Source organism: Pelodiscus sinensis, chromosome 14 (assembly GCF_049634645.1).
Source record: "Pelodiscus sinensis isolate JC-2024 chromosome 14, ASM4963464v1, whole genome shotgun sequence".
Lineage (NCBI taxonomy): Eukaryota > Metazoa > Chordata > Testudines > Trionychidae > Pelodiscus > Pelodiscus sinensis.
This window is the reverse complement of record NC_134724.1, coordinates 32,243,695-32,256,267: the sequence shown is the minus strand read 5'-3', so window position 1 is coordinate 32,256,267 and position 12,573 is coordinate 32,243,695. Positions and strand designations below refer to the sequence as shown.

Here is a 12,573-nt window from a genome sequence, read left to right as displayed (position 1 = left end):
CCCTAACTTGCTGGCAAGAGTGCTGTGGGAGATGGTATCAAAAGCTTTGCTAAAATCAAGGGACATCACGTCCACTGCCTTCCCAATATCCACAGAACCAGTTAACTTGTCATAGAAGGCAATCAGGTTGGTCAGGCATGACTTGCCCTTGGTGAATCCATGTTGACTTTTCCTGATCACTTCTTCTCTTCCACGTGCTCCAAAATGGATTCCTGATGGATTCCCTCCATGGTATTTCCAGAGACTGAGGTGAGGCTGACCAGACTGTAGTTCCCTGAATTGTTCTTTTACCCTTTTTTAAAGATTGGCGCTACATTTGCCTTTTTACAAAGGTTCAGGACCTCCCCCAGTCATCACAAGTTTTCAAAGATAATGGCCAATGGCTCTGCAACCACATCAGCCAACTCAGCTTTTCTCCTGGAGCTCTGAGTAATCATACTGCTCTCTTACATACAGTGCAACTCCTCCACCTTTTCTCCCCCCCACCTGATTAAACCAGTAATATCTAGGGACACAGTGCTATCCCTTCAACATGCAAGCCCTTTAAACCCCCCACAAATCCCCAATTTCATCAGCCCCTGCACACTGCTGACCTAGTGGGGTTATAGCTGTCCTGGTCCCCATGCCTGGCCCCTTGCCCCCCTGTGGTCATTCTACAGTATAACTGTCCCTTCTACCATACTGCTCCCTTTCCATTTAATTAGAAACAATCTCATTCTGGGAACATCCCATTGTCCTGGCATATCCAAACCGTGACCTTGCTTTGAGTTATGATAAGAGGAAGCTGCATTCCAAATTTGGTATAACAATGACTATTCTAAATAATTTTGTATCACATGCAGATTTTATCACTTTACTGTTTCACGCCCTTTTCCATATTATTAGGAAGTATATGAAACAATACCAGTTCTGATTTCAGTAAGGAAACCCAGTGTTAACCACTTGTTGAAAATTGACCATTTATTCCTATTCTGTTTTCTATCTGTTTGTCATAGCAAAACTTTCACCACAAGACTATTTAGTTTCCTCAATAGACTCTTATGAGGGGCTATGTCAAAGGCTTTTTAAAAGTTTAGATTTATTAAATCTGTTAGCTTTCTTTTAAACATGGGGTTTTTTGGTTGGTTTGTTTGGGAGGTTTTTTGCATTCACAAGAGATTCTCATAGATTGAAGAAGTATGGTTTTCCATTACACAAGGTGTACTATTTATTCTTTTTCTGTAGCTTTTGCTACCCTGTAGTCTTCTAATATAGTAGCTGATTTTAATAAGAGGTTGTATATTTTTGTTCTGAGCTCATCTATTTAATTCTTAAAATTCATTCTTCTTAACTTTAGGGTGAATGTCATTTGATACTGGTATCTTGTTGCTATTTAATATGTCCATATTTCCAGTTGTTCAAGCCACCATGTCTTTGCCCATTAAATTGGTGATGGTCCCTAGGACACTCCTCCACCTCTCCCGGCCATTGTCATAAAGAAGCTTTTAAAAAAATAGAACGGCCATACTGAATCAGACCAAATATCTAGCTAGCCCAGTATCCTGCCTTCTGATAGTGGCCAATGCCAGATGCCCCAGAGGGAATGAACAGAACAAGGGATCATCAGGTGATCCCTTCCCTGTCACCCATTGTCAGCCTCTGATGAACAGAAGCTAGAGACACCATCCCTGCCCACCCTGGCTAATAAGCATTGATGGACCTATCTTCCATGAATTTATCTAATATCTTTTTTGAACCCTGTTAAAGTCCTGGGGTGTGTCTAGACTACATGCCTCCTTCGACGGAGGCATGTAGATTAGCCAGATCGGAAGAGGGAAATGAAGCCGCGATTAAAATAATTGCGGCTTCATTTAAATTTAAATGGCTGCCCCGATCTGCCGATCAGCTGTTTGTCGGCAGATCGGGGCAGTCTGGACGCGATGCCCCGACAAAGAAGCCTTTCTTCATCGGCACAGGTAAGCCTCGTGAAACCAGGTTTACCTGTGCCGATGAAGAAAGGCTTCTTTGTCGGGGCATCGCGTCCAGACTGCCCCGATCTGCCGACAAACAGCTGATCGGCAGATCGGGGCAGCCATTTAAATTTAAATGAAGCCGCGATTAAAATAATCGCGGCTTCATTTCCTTCTTCCGATCTGGCTAATCTACATGCCTCCGTCGAAGGAGGCATGTAGTCTAGACACACCCCTGGTCTTTACAATGCCCTCTAGCAAGGAATTCCACAGGTTGACTATGCATTGCGTGAAGAAATACTTCCTTTTGTTACCAGCTACCTCTTAATTTCATTTGTTCTAGTTCTTATGTTATGGAAACAAGTAAATAGCTTTTCCTTATTCACTTTCTCCACACATGATTTTAAAGACCTCTATTATATCTCATCTTAGTCTCCTCTTTTCTAAGCTGAAAAGTCCCAGTCTTTTTAATCTCTCTTCATATAGCAGCCGTTCCAAACCCCTAATCATTTTCTTGTTGTTTTCTGAACTTTTTCCAATGCCCAGATATCTTTTTTGAGATGAGATGACCACATTTGTACGCAATACAGAGCATACCCGCTATACATCCAAGATACATTCCAAAAATGTGCATGTATAGCGAAATGACTTAAAGCGGGGAATTTTTTCCCCACAGCTGACTTCCATTTGTGCAATTATTTTGCACGACTTAAGAACAGGGAATGGGAAGACTTAGAACTCATCAGCTCCTACAAGCGTCAGTAACATTAATGCGGAACTGACGTATACCTGGGCTACTTAAAGCGGGGACACCCTGTATTCAAGATGGGGGCGTACCATGGATTTATACAATGGCAATAAGAGCGGAAGAGTACTGACACCATTATCTACACAGACAAAGAACCATTGGCACCTAATATTCTGCTTGCTATTTTGACTGTTGCTGCACATTGAGTGGATGTTTTCAGAGAACTATCCACAATGACTCCAAGATCTCTTTCGTGAGAGGTAATAGCTAATTTAGTCCCCATTATTTTGTATGTATACCTGGGATTGTGTTTTCCAATATGTACTACTTTGCATTTAGCGATATTAAAATTCATCTGCCATTTTGTTGCCCGATCATCTAGTTTTATGAGATCCTTTTGAAGCTCTTCACATTCTGCTTTGGTCTTAACTATATTGAGCAGTTTAATATCATCTGCAAATTTTGCCACCTCAGTTTACTTTTTTCTCCAAATTATTTATGAATATGTTGAATAGGATTGGTCCCTATACGGATCCCATGTGGGAACACCACTGTTTACCTCTAAAAAATGACCATTTATTCCTACCCTTTGTTTCCTATCTTTAACCAGTTATCAGTGCATGAAAGGAACTTCTCTTTTATCCCCTGACAACTCACTTTACTTAAGAGCCTTTGGTGAGGGACCTTGTCAAAGGCTTTCTGGAAATCTAAGTACACTATATACCCTGGATCCCCCTTGTCCATATGCTTGTTGACTCCCTCAAAGAACTCTGGCAGATTAGTAAGGCATGATTTCCCTTTACAAGAAACCAACAAATTATGTTAATAGAATATGGGGTATAGACTAAATATATGTATTAGATGTGTGCAAGGAGTTACTATGAGTGCTCCAAGTTATCATAACTTTCAAGCTATGGAGTTCCTGCCTGGTATCAACTGGTTAGCATGAACCTAGGAGTGGATCAGAGCTCGGAATCTTTGGAGAAAGATTATAGAGATAGGTGAACAGTTATCTAGAGAGCCTTCATATATAAATGAGTGTACATTGTTAAACATTTTGCAGAAATACTACAGTTTCATGATATATTACAGACATCAGATTTGTTCATGTTTTCTTCTATTTGACATATTTTAAATGTTAGCCTTTCTGATAGTTTTCATTTTAGACAGTTTAATGCAGGGATTGCAAATTCATGGCCCACAGGCCAGCTGCGACCCAAGCAGTTTCACAGACCGACCTGTGCATGGCTGCTGGCATGTAAGGGTATGTCTATACTAGCCCCCTAGTTCGATCTAGGGAGGCTAATGAGGGCGACTGAAATTGCAAATGAAGCGCGGGATTTAAATATCCTGCGTCTCATTAGCAGGTTCCCGGATGGTCGCCGTTTTATAAGTTGACTAGCCCGAAGTAACTGCCCGGGTCTACACACGGCAGTGAAACGGGATTCCGAATTAAAGCCCTTAAATCGAATTAGCTGGTAAACCTCATTCCAGGAGGAATAACAGCTAATTCAATTTAGGGCTTTAATTTGGAATCCCGTTTCACTTCCACGTATTGATGCGGGCAGTTACTTTGGGCTAGTCAATTTCTGAAATGGCAACCAGCCGGGACCATGCTAATGAGGCATGGGATATTTAAATCCCGCACTTCATTTGCAATTTTGATCGCCCTCATTAGCCTCCCTAGATCGAACAAGGGGGCTAGTGTAGACATACCCATAGTTCCTGCAGCCCTATCGCACCCCTTGCCACAAGCCCTGTCCCCCAGGGATGTGCCCTCGGGGATTACCGGTGAGCGTGGCACAATTTGGCAGCATAGGTTGGGTCCCCTGCACTAACTGAGTCTTCTTTATAACTATTCCACAATCTGGGCACCCCCAACAGCCTCTGCTCTGCCCCACCACCATCTCCCAGGGCAGTCCAGGCTGGCTTGGGAGATAGCAGCAGAGTGGAGCAAGCTGCTGTGTAGCTCCGCTTCCCTGAGGCTCCCACTGCTGCAGTGAGTACTGGGGAGCCTGACTGCTGCTGCCAGCCTTAGCCCACCCAGGGCCCCACAAGCTATTCTGTTCATAGAACTGGTCTGGCAGTCGCCATGAGGCCCCCCCCAAAGCGTAGGACCTCAAGTGGCTGCACCAAAGCATGCTATGGATAGGACAGCTTTGCACACAACTCTCCTGGGCTACAGGGATGTGCCAACAATGGTACAGAACTATCAGCCAGAAGCCATTCTAGTCTAGTGGTGGCAGAATGGGCTCCCAGGGAAGAAGAGGGAATACATTCTCTGGGGGCAGTAGGTGGGGCCAAGAGGACGCACGAGGGGGTCGGGCAAGAGTGAGGGCCAGCAAGTGGGGCCAGGGAACACATGGGGGATATGTGTGGAGATACACACCCCTGCAGCCTTGCCAGAGGAGGGGAGTTCCCACTGTCCCACTAGGAGGATTTCAGTACTGGCACTGACCCTAAGGTAAATTGAGTTTGAGACCCCTGATTTAATTTTTCTTTGACAGGTCTTGGACTATATTTGACAATACACGTCAGGATCCCACCGGACTAACTACAGTTCTTCAGACTACAGATCTAGTTGGAGTCTTGCATATGCTGTACTGTATTCTTTTCCATGGCACAATCTCAGACCCAAATACAGCAAGTCCCAAAGAGAGTTATACAGAGAACACAATCCAGGTTGCTATTCAGAGTTTATGCTTCTTCAATAGCTTTGCAGTTCTTGATCTGCCAGCTTTTCAGGTAACAATTTTTGTCTTTTTAGCTTGTGCTTAAAATTAGAACATACATTGTTGTATGTATTTTATAAATTTAGCCAAATGCATATAATTGTATTTAAAATTAACTTGAGGAAGAGTCACAAATGAAATAAATACTTTTTGGTCTCATTTCTCCATTCATAGAGTTGCCATTTGTTAATGTTACTTCCATTGCCTAAATATGAGAAATAATAAATATAATCCGTTTTTATTATAAGACAGACATTCAGAACTTGCAAACTAAACTGAATATATAACATTACTATTTTTGTTCTACTGATTTTGAGAGTGACCAGTATTTTACATATCAAATCTAATCTCCTATGTTACAAGCTTTCAAACCTTCCGTGCCAACGTCCACAAACAGCTTACTTGTGTAAGAACTGTTAATGTGAGCTGCTTAGGTGCTTTGAGTTGATGGCCCCATCCTTATATGACACTGTGTTTAAGTGTGACTTGCCATTTACTTGAATTTAAGATGGGGCAATTCAACCAGAATAATACTATTTTTTAAAATTCCTCACGAAAAGAAAGCATTAAAGTTTTGCAGGTGGGGACCAAATCTCTCTTGGAAAAAAAAAATTTGACTGGCAATTAGTGCATGATGCAAATAAATAACTTTGCCATTTTAAGAAAAAATACTATTAAAGTATTCCAAAAATAAAAGGGTAAAAGTTGTTTTTATTAGAGAGATGAAATTAACATTATTTTGTTAAACTTTTTTTTGCTAACAACAATTTCATGCAGTATATTATTCAATATAAAATGAATAATTTGTCCAATCATATTGTACATCCTGGACTCATTTCTGCACTGCACTGAAATCAGCAGGAGTTTTGCCTTAGTAAAGAATGCAGGATAATTCACACTCAACACCCACTTCTTAATTTTTTGTTTTAGTACAACTAATAGCCCTGTTCCAACAAAAAGGTCTATGTGGGTACGTCTACACTTGCACCCTAGTTCGAACTAGGGATGCAAATGCAGGTGACCTAAATTGCTAATGAAGTGGGGATTTAAATATCTCGCGCTTCATTAGCATGATCTCGACGGCGCATTACTCCACTCAACAGCTGTTTTGAAAGTGAAAGTGCGCGCCGGGCGCATTAGTTCGAACCAAAGCCCTTGGTTCGAACTAACATTACTCCTCATTTTTTTTTTGAGTAACATTAGTTCAAACCAAGGGGCTTGGTTCGAACTAATGCGTCACAGCCCGCACTTTCACTTTTCAAACAGCTGTTGAGCAGAGTAACGCGCTGGTGAGATCGTGCTAATGAAGCGTGAGATATTTAAATCCCCGCTTCGTTAGCAATTTTGGTCGCCTACATTTGCATCCCTAGTTTGAACTAGGGTGCAAGTGTAGACATAACCTGAGGGAAGACTCCTTCATCCACATGGATCCAGTTGCAGAGTCAAGACCAGTCTTTGGGGGCAAATTTCCAAAAAGTAGATGGTATCTCATATGTAAATTTTTCACAATTTGTTGACCCATGTTTCTGTATTTTATAAAATGATTCTTCAAGAAGTTGTCTTCTACATTATGTTCTGTGGTTCTTGCTGCTGGAAACATGTTATCAGTTGGTGCAGACATTATGGTTATGCATCAAGAGGCAGATCCTCAGCTGATACAAATTACCAGAGCTGTAATACATAGAACTCTGTACCATCTTTAGGGCTACACCTAAGATTTCACTCTACTTAAAAAAATATTTGCTCCCTAAAGTCATACAGGTTGAACCTCTCTACTCCAGAATTCTCTGGTCTGGAAACATCAGTGGTCCAGCATGATTTGTTAGCCAGATGTCCACTTACCATGGGTGTGCCCAAGTTTCCCATGATCCCATAAAGTTTATTTACAGCCACCAGTCCTAGCTCTCAGTGTTCTGTGCTGTTATTTTACTCTAATTTACCCTCAAACATCTAAGAGCCCAGTAAGAAGTGGAAGTGTTGGTAATGCTGCTAGACAATATTGACCTGCCATGGATCAGCAAGTTCTCTGGTTCGGCACCAGTCAGGTCCCAAGGGTGCTGGACTGGAGAGGTCCAACCTGTATCAGAATATTTAACTTTAATTAAAAAGACACCCAGTGCTATGTTTGTCTACTCATTACCATTGTATCTGAGCATCTATGACCAAACTTGCATTGTATCACAAGCCCTCCATTTGATATAACCGTGTTCATTTGTGCTCTGTAGAACTGATTTGTATTAAGTATAGCAATTAATGACTATGTGAATCTGAGGTGGGCTTCAGTTCAGTAAAGCATTTGCTTACCAGCTTTGCTGAATTGGATTGTTTTGAATAACAGAATCGGTGTTCCATTCTTAGTAACTGCGTGTCTCCATCTATTATTGTTAACTCTTTAGTTAATATTAAAAAGGCAGCATACACCTGAAACATATTATTGTCCTTTCTGACCCTTAGAAACTATAGCAGAATAAAAGGCAGGCAAGAGTTTATGTGCTGGTGACAATTATTAGCTCTCAGGAACAGTTTCCTCCTGTAATAGTAAGATCACAGAACAGTTTTCTGATTAAAAAAAGAGGTCCACTTCTGGCACGATATGAATTAATATCAGCACAGACTCATGGGTGTGTACATCTAACTTGACAGTCTAAACAATTGAAAGATGATAGTGAGAAACAATACACGGAATACTATTAATTCAGGCTAAAGAGGAAGCACAGTTTCTTTGAAAAATTAGTTTAACTTTTATACACAAACTTGTGTACCCCTTGGCCTGTTGTTATCAGGGAAGGTTAAACACAGATCATTAGGTCACAGCGTGCATGGACATGACTAATTGAATAAAAACATATTGATATATTATATAAAGTAGCAATTAGTTACTATATTATATTTTGGAACTTGAAAGTATTATTACTTATTGGGGGTATTAGCTAAGGAGATGGAAACTATCCATTGCTAGTTTTCTAAAACAAAAATTTCATTTTTCTGGGCTGAATTTTTTTTACGTTAAATCCTAACTCTACCACACGGACTAGAAGATATGAAATAAAGAAGACTTTCAGATGAAAGATATTTTCCCACAGGCCTGCACTGTTCTTTCATTAGAGTTAGTAGACTGTCATGCTCATTCCTTATGCTTCAGCTTTCCCCTTTGACCTTATGTCGCTCTGTCTGTTTGACATGTTTATTAAATAGAGGCTGTAGGCTGCACAGATAAAATCTAATTCTCCTGAATCTCCACATTACAGCAATTTGCCTAGTTTCACAAAGTATCCCAAAAAAGAATTGCAGCTGATGGTTGTCGTCTTTTGGATGTTTCTAACTTTTGAAAATGTTTGTTTGGAAAAGTTATTAGTTATTATTTATCCTTCTTTTCCGTTTAGAACACACAAGATATTAATGAGAAATGTATTCTGCTCTTTTGCAAAAATAGGGAATGATTTGTTTTCCTTTGCTTATTGCCGAGAATTATTATTAGTATTAAGTTTTCCCGGAACATGTTCTGCATATTTAAATAAATTGGCTACTTAATGCTAACATAATGCCAACTGAGAAGAGCCCATATTTTTCTTTGACCACTTAAAACTAAAATTTAGTTTTATTTACCGGGGCATTTATCATATTAATTAGCATTGTACTGATAAGTTGCTGAAAAAAGGAGGAGGAAAAGGAAGGAGTTCATTTGGCTTATTTTACCAACACCATTATGCTACCAAAAGAATAACCAAAATCTTACTTGAATACTTCCTGAAAACATTGAAAAGTATGCAGTTTGTAATTTCAGCTCTCATTTGTTTCAGTTAGTCCCTGTAGTATATTGCTAGGTTATGATTTCATGTTTTCTGTCAGTCTGTTATAGGTGCTGAAGGACTTTCCCTTGCCTTCCGTCATATTATCAGCTCTTTGTTGTGGTACTGTTCTCAGCATACCTGTGAAGGACTGCTACATGAAGTCATTGTTTGTGTTGGGTATTTTACTGTAAATCACCCAGATAATCAGGTAAGGAAGTCAGAAATTTGACTGGGATTATAGTGCACATGTTTAGACCCTGATCCTGAAACAATTTAATGACATGAGCAGTGCTACTGAAACTCAAATGTGTAAATGTATGTATATACCGAAGCATCTATAAGATAAGAGCCTACATTTTGTATTAGGACAAAAATATCTGATAATAGTTGTTACCAAATTCAGACTAAATGGGGAATGTGAAGAGGGACATCATTCTTTTTGCTATTGATTTGGTATGGTTTTGGTTCTCTTATACTTGAGATACTGATAGCACTGACCAACCATATGGTTGCACCTGGACGCTACCAGAACAGGACTGTTGACAAGTATGTTTTACGTGTCAACAAGAGTGTTATATTTTATGTTTATATATTTTCCTTTAATCTTGTTTCCTATTGGATAAATATTTGTCCAGAGAGAAGGCCAAATGCTATATTTGAATTCTACCAAATTCAAATGTTATGGAAGCCAATAAAAGCTGTGCATCAATCTTCCCTCCAAGCTGCGCAATAGTATGGCCTGCACAGCTACTTAATGAGGGGCTCAGGGCTGTCGCGCACTGAGCTGACTAGCTGGGGGAGGAGCACCTCAGGTACAGCAGCAGCAGAAGTGCCCCTCTCTTAGCCAGGCAACTCCTTGCATGGCAGCCCTGAGCAGGGCTCATTAAGCAGCTGTGGGGCCATGCTACCATGCACCTTACCAGGAATCTTGCTGTGCATACATATTTGACAATAGAATTTATCCCTTTTTCTTCATTCTTCTATTCATTTTACTTTCCTGTTTGTACATTGCAAATTCCCTTCAACTTTCTGGACACTGTGCCCACAGTTATAATGAACTCCTTGAACTCCCACACTAAAAAGAATTGCTTACAAATAATCATGATGCAAAACTTTGAGGATATTTGGGATTAAACTTTTCCCTTTCTTACAGCTCATCCAAGATTCTTGGTTTAGACTGAGTTTACCATGGTGTAAATCAGAGCAGAACTTTGCCTTTGCTATTTATTTTTCAATATTTGGGCTTGACTGTGTATATGTGTATATAAGTTGTATTATGTCGAATTATCCTTTGATATTATTTGGTTATATAATGTATTTTACATTGTCATTTGCAGTATTACTCTTTTATGTCTGTTTCTCCTGTATCCTTTTCTATTAAACTATTTTATTCAGAACTAAATGTTTTATCCCCTTCATAAATTGAAGAGCAGATGTAAGTGAATGTTTCAACTTGTCAGTATAAGTTTAAGGGGGGAAACCTTTTGAACCATAATGGTAGGGCTGTCAACAGCAATTCGAACATTGTAACATCTTAGGGCTGACAGTATAAAATATAATTTTGATGGTTTTGGCCATGGCTTCAGAAAAACTGGTGTACCCTGAAGCAAAATGCAGGACAATGTAGCACTTTAAAGACTAACAAGATGGTTTATTAGATGATGAGCTCATCATCTAATAAACCATCTTGTTAGTCTTTAAAGTGCTACATTGTCCTGCATTTTGCTTCAACTACCCCAGACTAACACGGCTACATTTCTATCACTGGTGTACCCTGGCTACTGTGTGAAGCCAAATCCTAATTCAGTATCTAAAAGTTGCCTGGCACTGGTCCTTCAAGAAACTGACTCCCAGGATGGTGCTGTGTTTTGCAGAGCTAATGTTAAGTAACTTTTGGAAGTTGAATCAAGGTTTTAGACTTCACTGAAGCAGAATTCAAGAAGTCCTGCAGATACACTGCTCATTCACATAGACTGCCTGCAGGTATTTTTGTAATGCGCTCATTTTGAGAGATGAGTGGTATTGCTGAGCTTCCCAGAGTCCCACTGCCATCTAACTGGTCTGGTTGGTATACAGAAGTGCCAGTGAACTCCAACTTCCTTTTCTCTCCACTTCAGAAATTATTTTTTTGGCACACAAGTATAAACAGATGTGATCCGCTGGAAAAGGGACATGCACAGAAGAGGAACTTCTTTCCAGAGATGTCAGTTGTAGTGCTCTGTCGTGCCTTTTGCTGTTTAAATTTGTGCCCTAGGGCAAAGGTCTGCCAGCTTGTGAGCAGGCACCATGCCATCCTAGCAGATGGTTATGGTGAGTAGGTAGCCAAGAGATAAAGTATGTGCATAAATGCGTTTGTCTTGAGGACATGATTCCCAGCTGGTAAATTGCAGTCTGTTTAAATCTTCAGCATCTGTACTTGTAGATAGTCATGAGCCATCAATCTATCTCTAAACTGGATTAAGTTTGAGGAGTAATAAATAACTTCTTCAGCTACATAAAACAATTTTATGTCATTGCTAAAATAGAGACAGTATAGCATAGTAGACCTTTGATGGCAATTCTTCAAGCTATTTATTTCTGTTAGAGATATGCAGAACTAATCAGTGGCATGGTGAGGGGGGACAGAGGGGACAGTTGCCCCCGGGCACCACACTAGGGGAGCGCCAACGTAACTGCCAAAAGTTTAGCTGAACGCTCCGCGGTCGGGAGTGGAACCTTGCCCTGCAGGCTGGTGGGTTTGGGGCTACAGACGGGCTCTCGCTACCCCTTCAGTTGTGTGTGTTTTCTATTGCTGTGCACCAGGCTGACCAGCCAGGCTGGCCTTGGCACGCTCAGAAAGGCCCCTGTTCCTCCAGGACTTCTCTTCTCATTTTCCTTCAGCAGCAGAAAGTTCCTTTGCGGGGCTGGTTTCAATCCTGTTAATCCGAGCAGCGGAGTAAACAAGATTCGGGCACGACTAAAGCTGAAGAGCTGCACCCTCGAGCCAATGGGGGTTTCCACAGTTTTTTAGTGGCTTGTTTTAAAATAAATTCCCAGGTGATTTAGGTCAATAAAATCCTGGGTGCTTTAAATCATTCTCCAGCTCGGAGCGGGGAGCAAGAGCTCATTCCCAGGAAATTGGAATTATTGTTTCTGTTCCCTCCACGTTTCCAGGCAGGCCTGATGGGTGCGTCTGGTTTCACACGCCAGCCTGCAGGCGCTCTTTCAGGGCAGTGCCCCGGGCCTGTCCCGTGGCTCACAGGCTCGCCACAGGTTTTTCTGGCCCCTTGAAATATGCTACATTAACCCCGCACTTTGTGTCTGGGAAACAGGAATCTGAGGGCACCACTTTCCCTTTGACAAGGCGGGATGCA

General features: G+C 40.9%; 1 protein-coding gene across 10 annotated transcripts in view; it reads left to right on the top strand.

Annotated features, from left to right (window-relative positions):
- The window catches only part of SCAPER (S-phase cyclin A associated protein in the ER), a 406,333-nt gene that overhangs the window by 353,058 nt on the left and 40,702 nt on the right, over window positions 1–12,573 (top strand). For 9 of the 10 annotated variants that reach the window (XM_075897367.1, XM_075897364.1, XM_075897365.1 and 6 more), the window contains 2 exons: window positions 5,205–5,442; window positions 9,279–9,428. In XM_075897367.1, the coding sequence (XP_075753482.1) occupies window positions 5,205–5,442; window positions 9,279–9,428 (388 nt within the window). Of the gene's footprint in view, window positions 1–5,204; window positions 5,443–9,278; window positions 9,429–12,573 lie in introns of those variants that run through there. The other variant, XM_075897373.1, reaches the window with a different exon arrangement.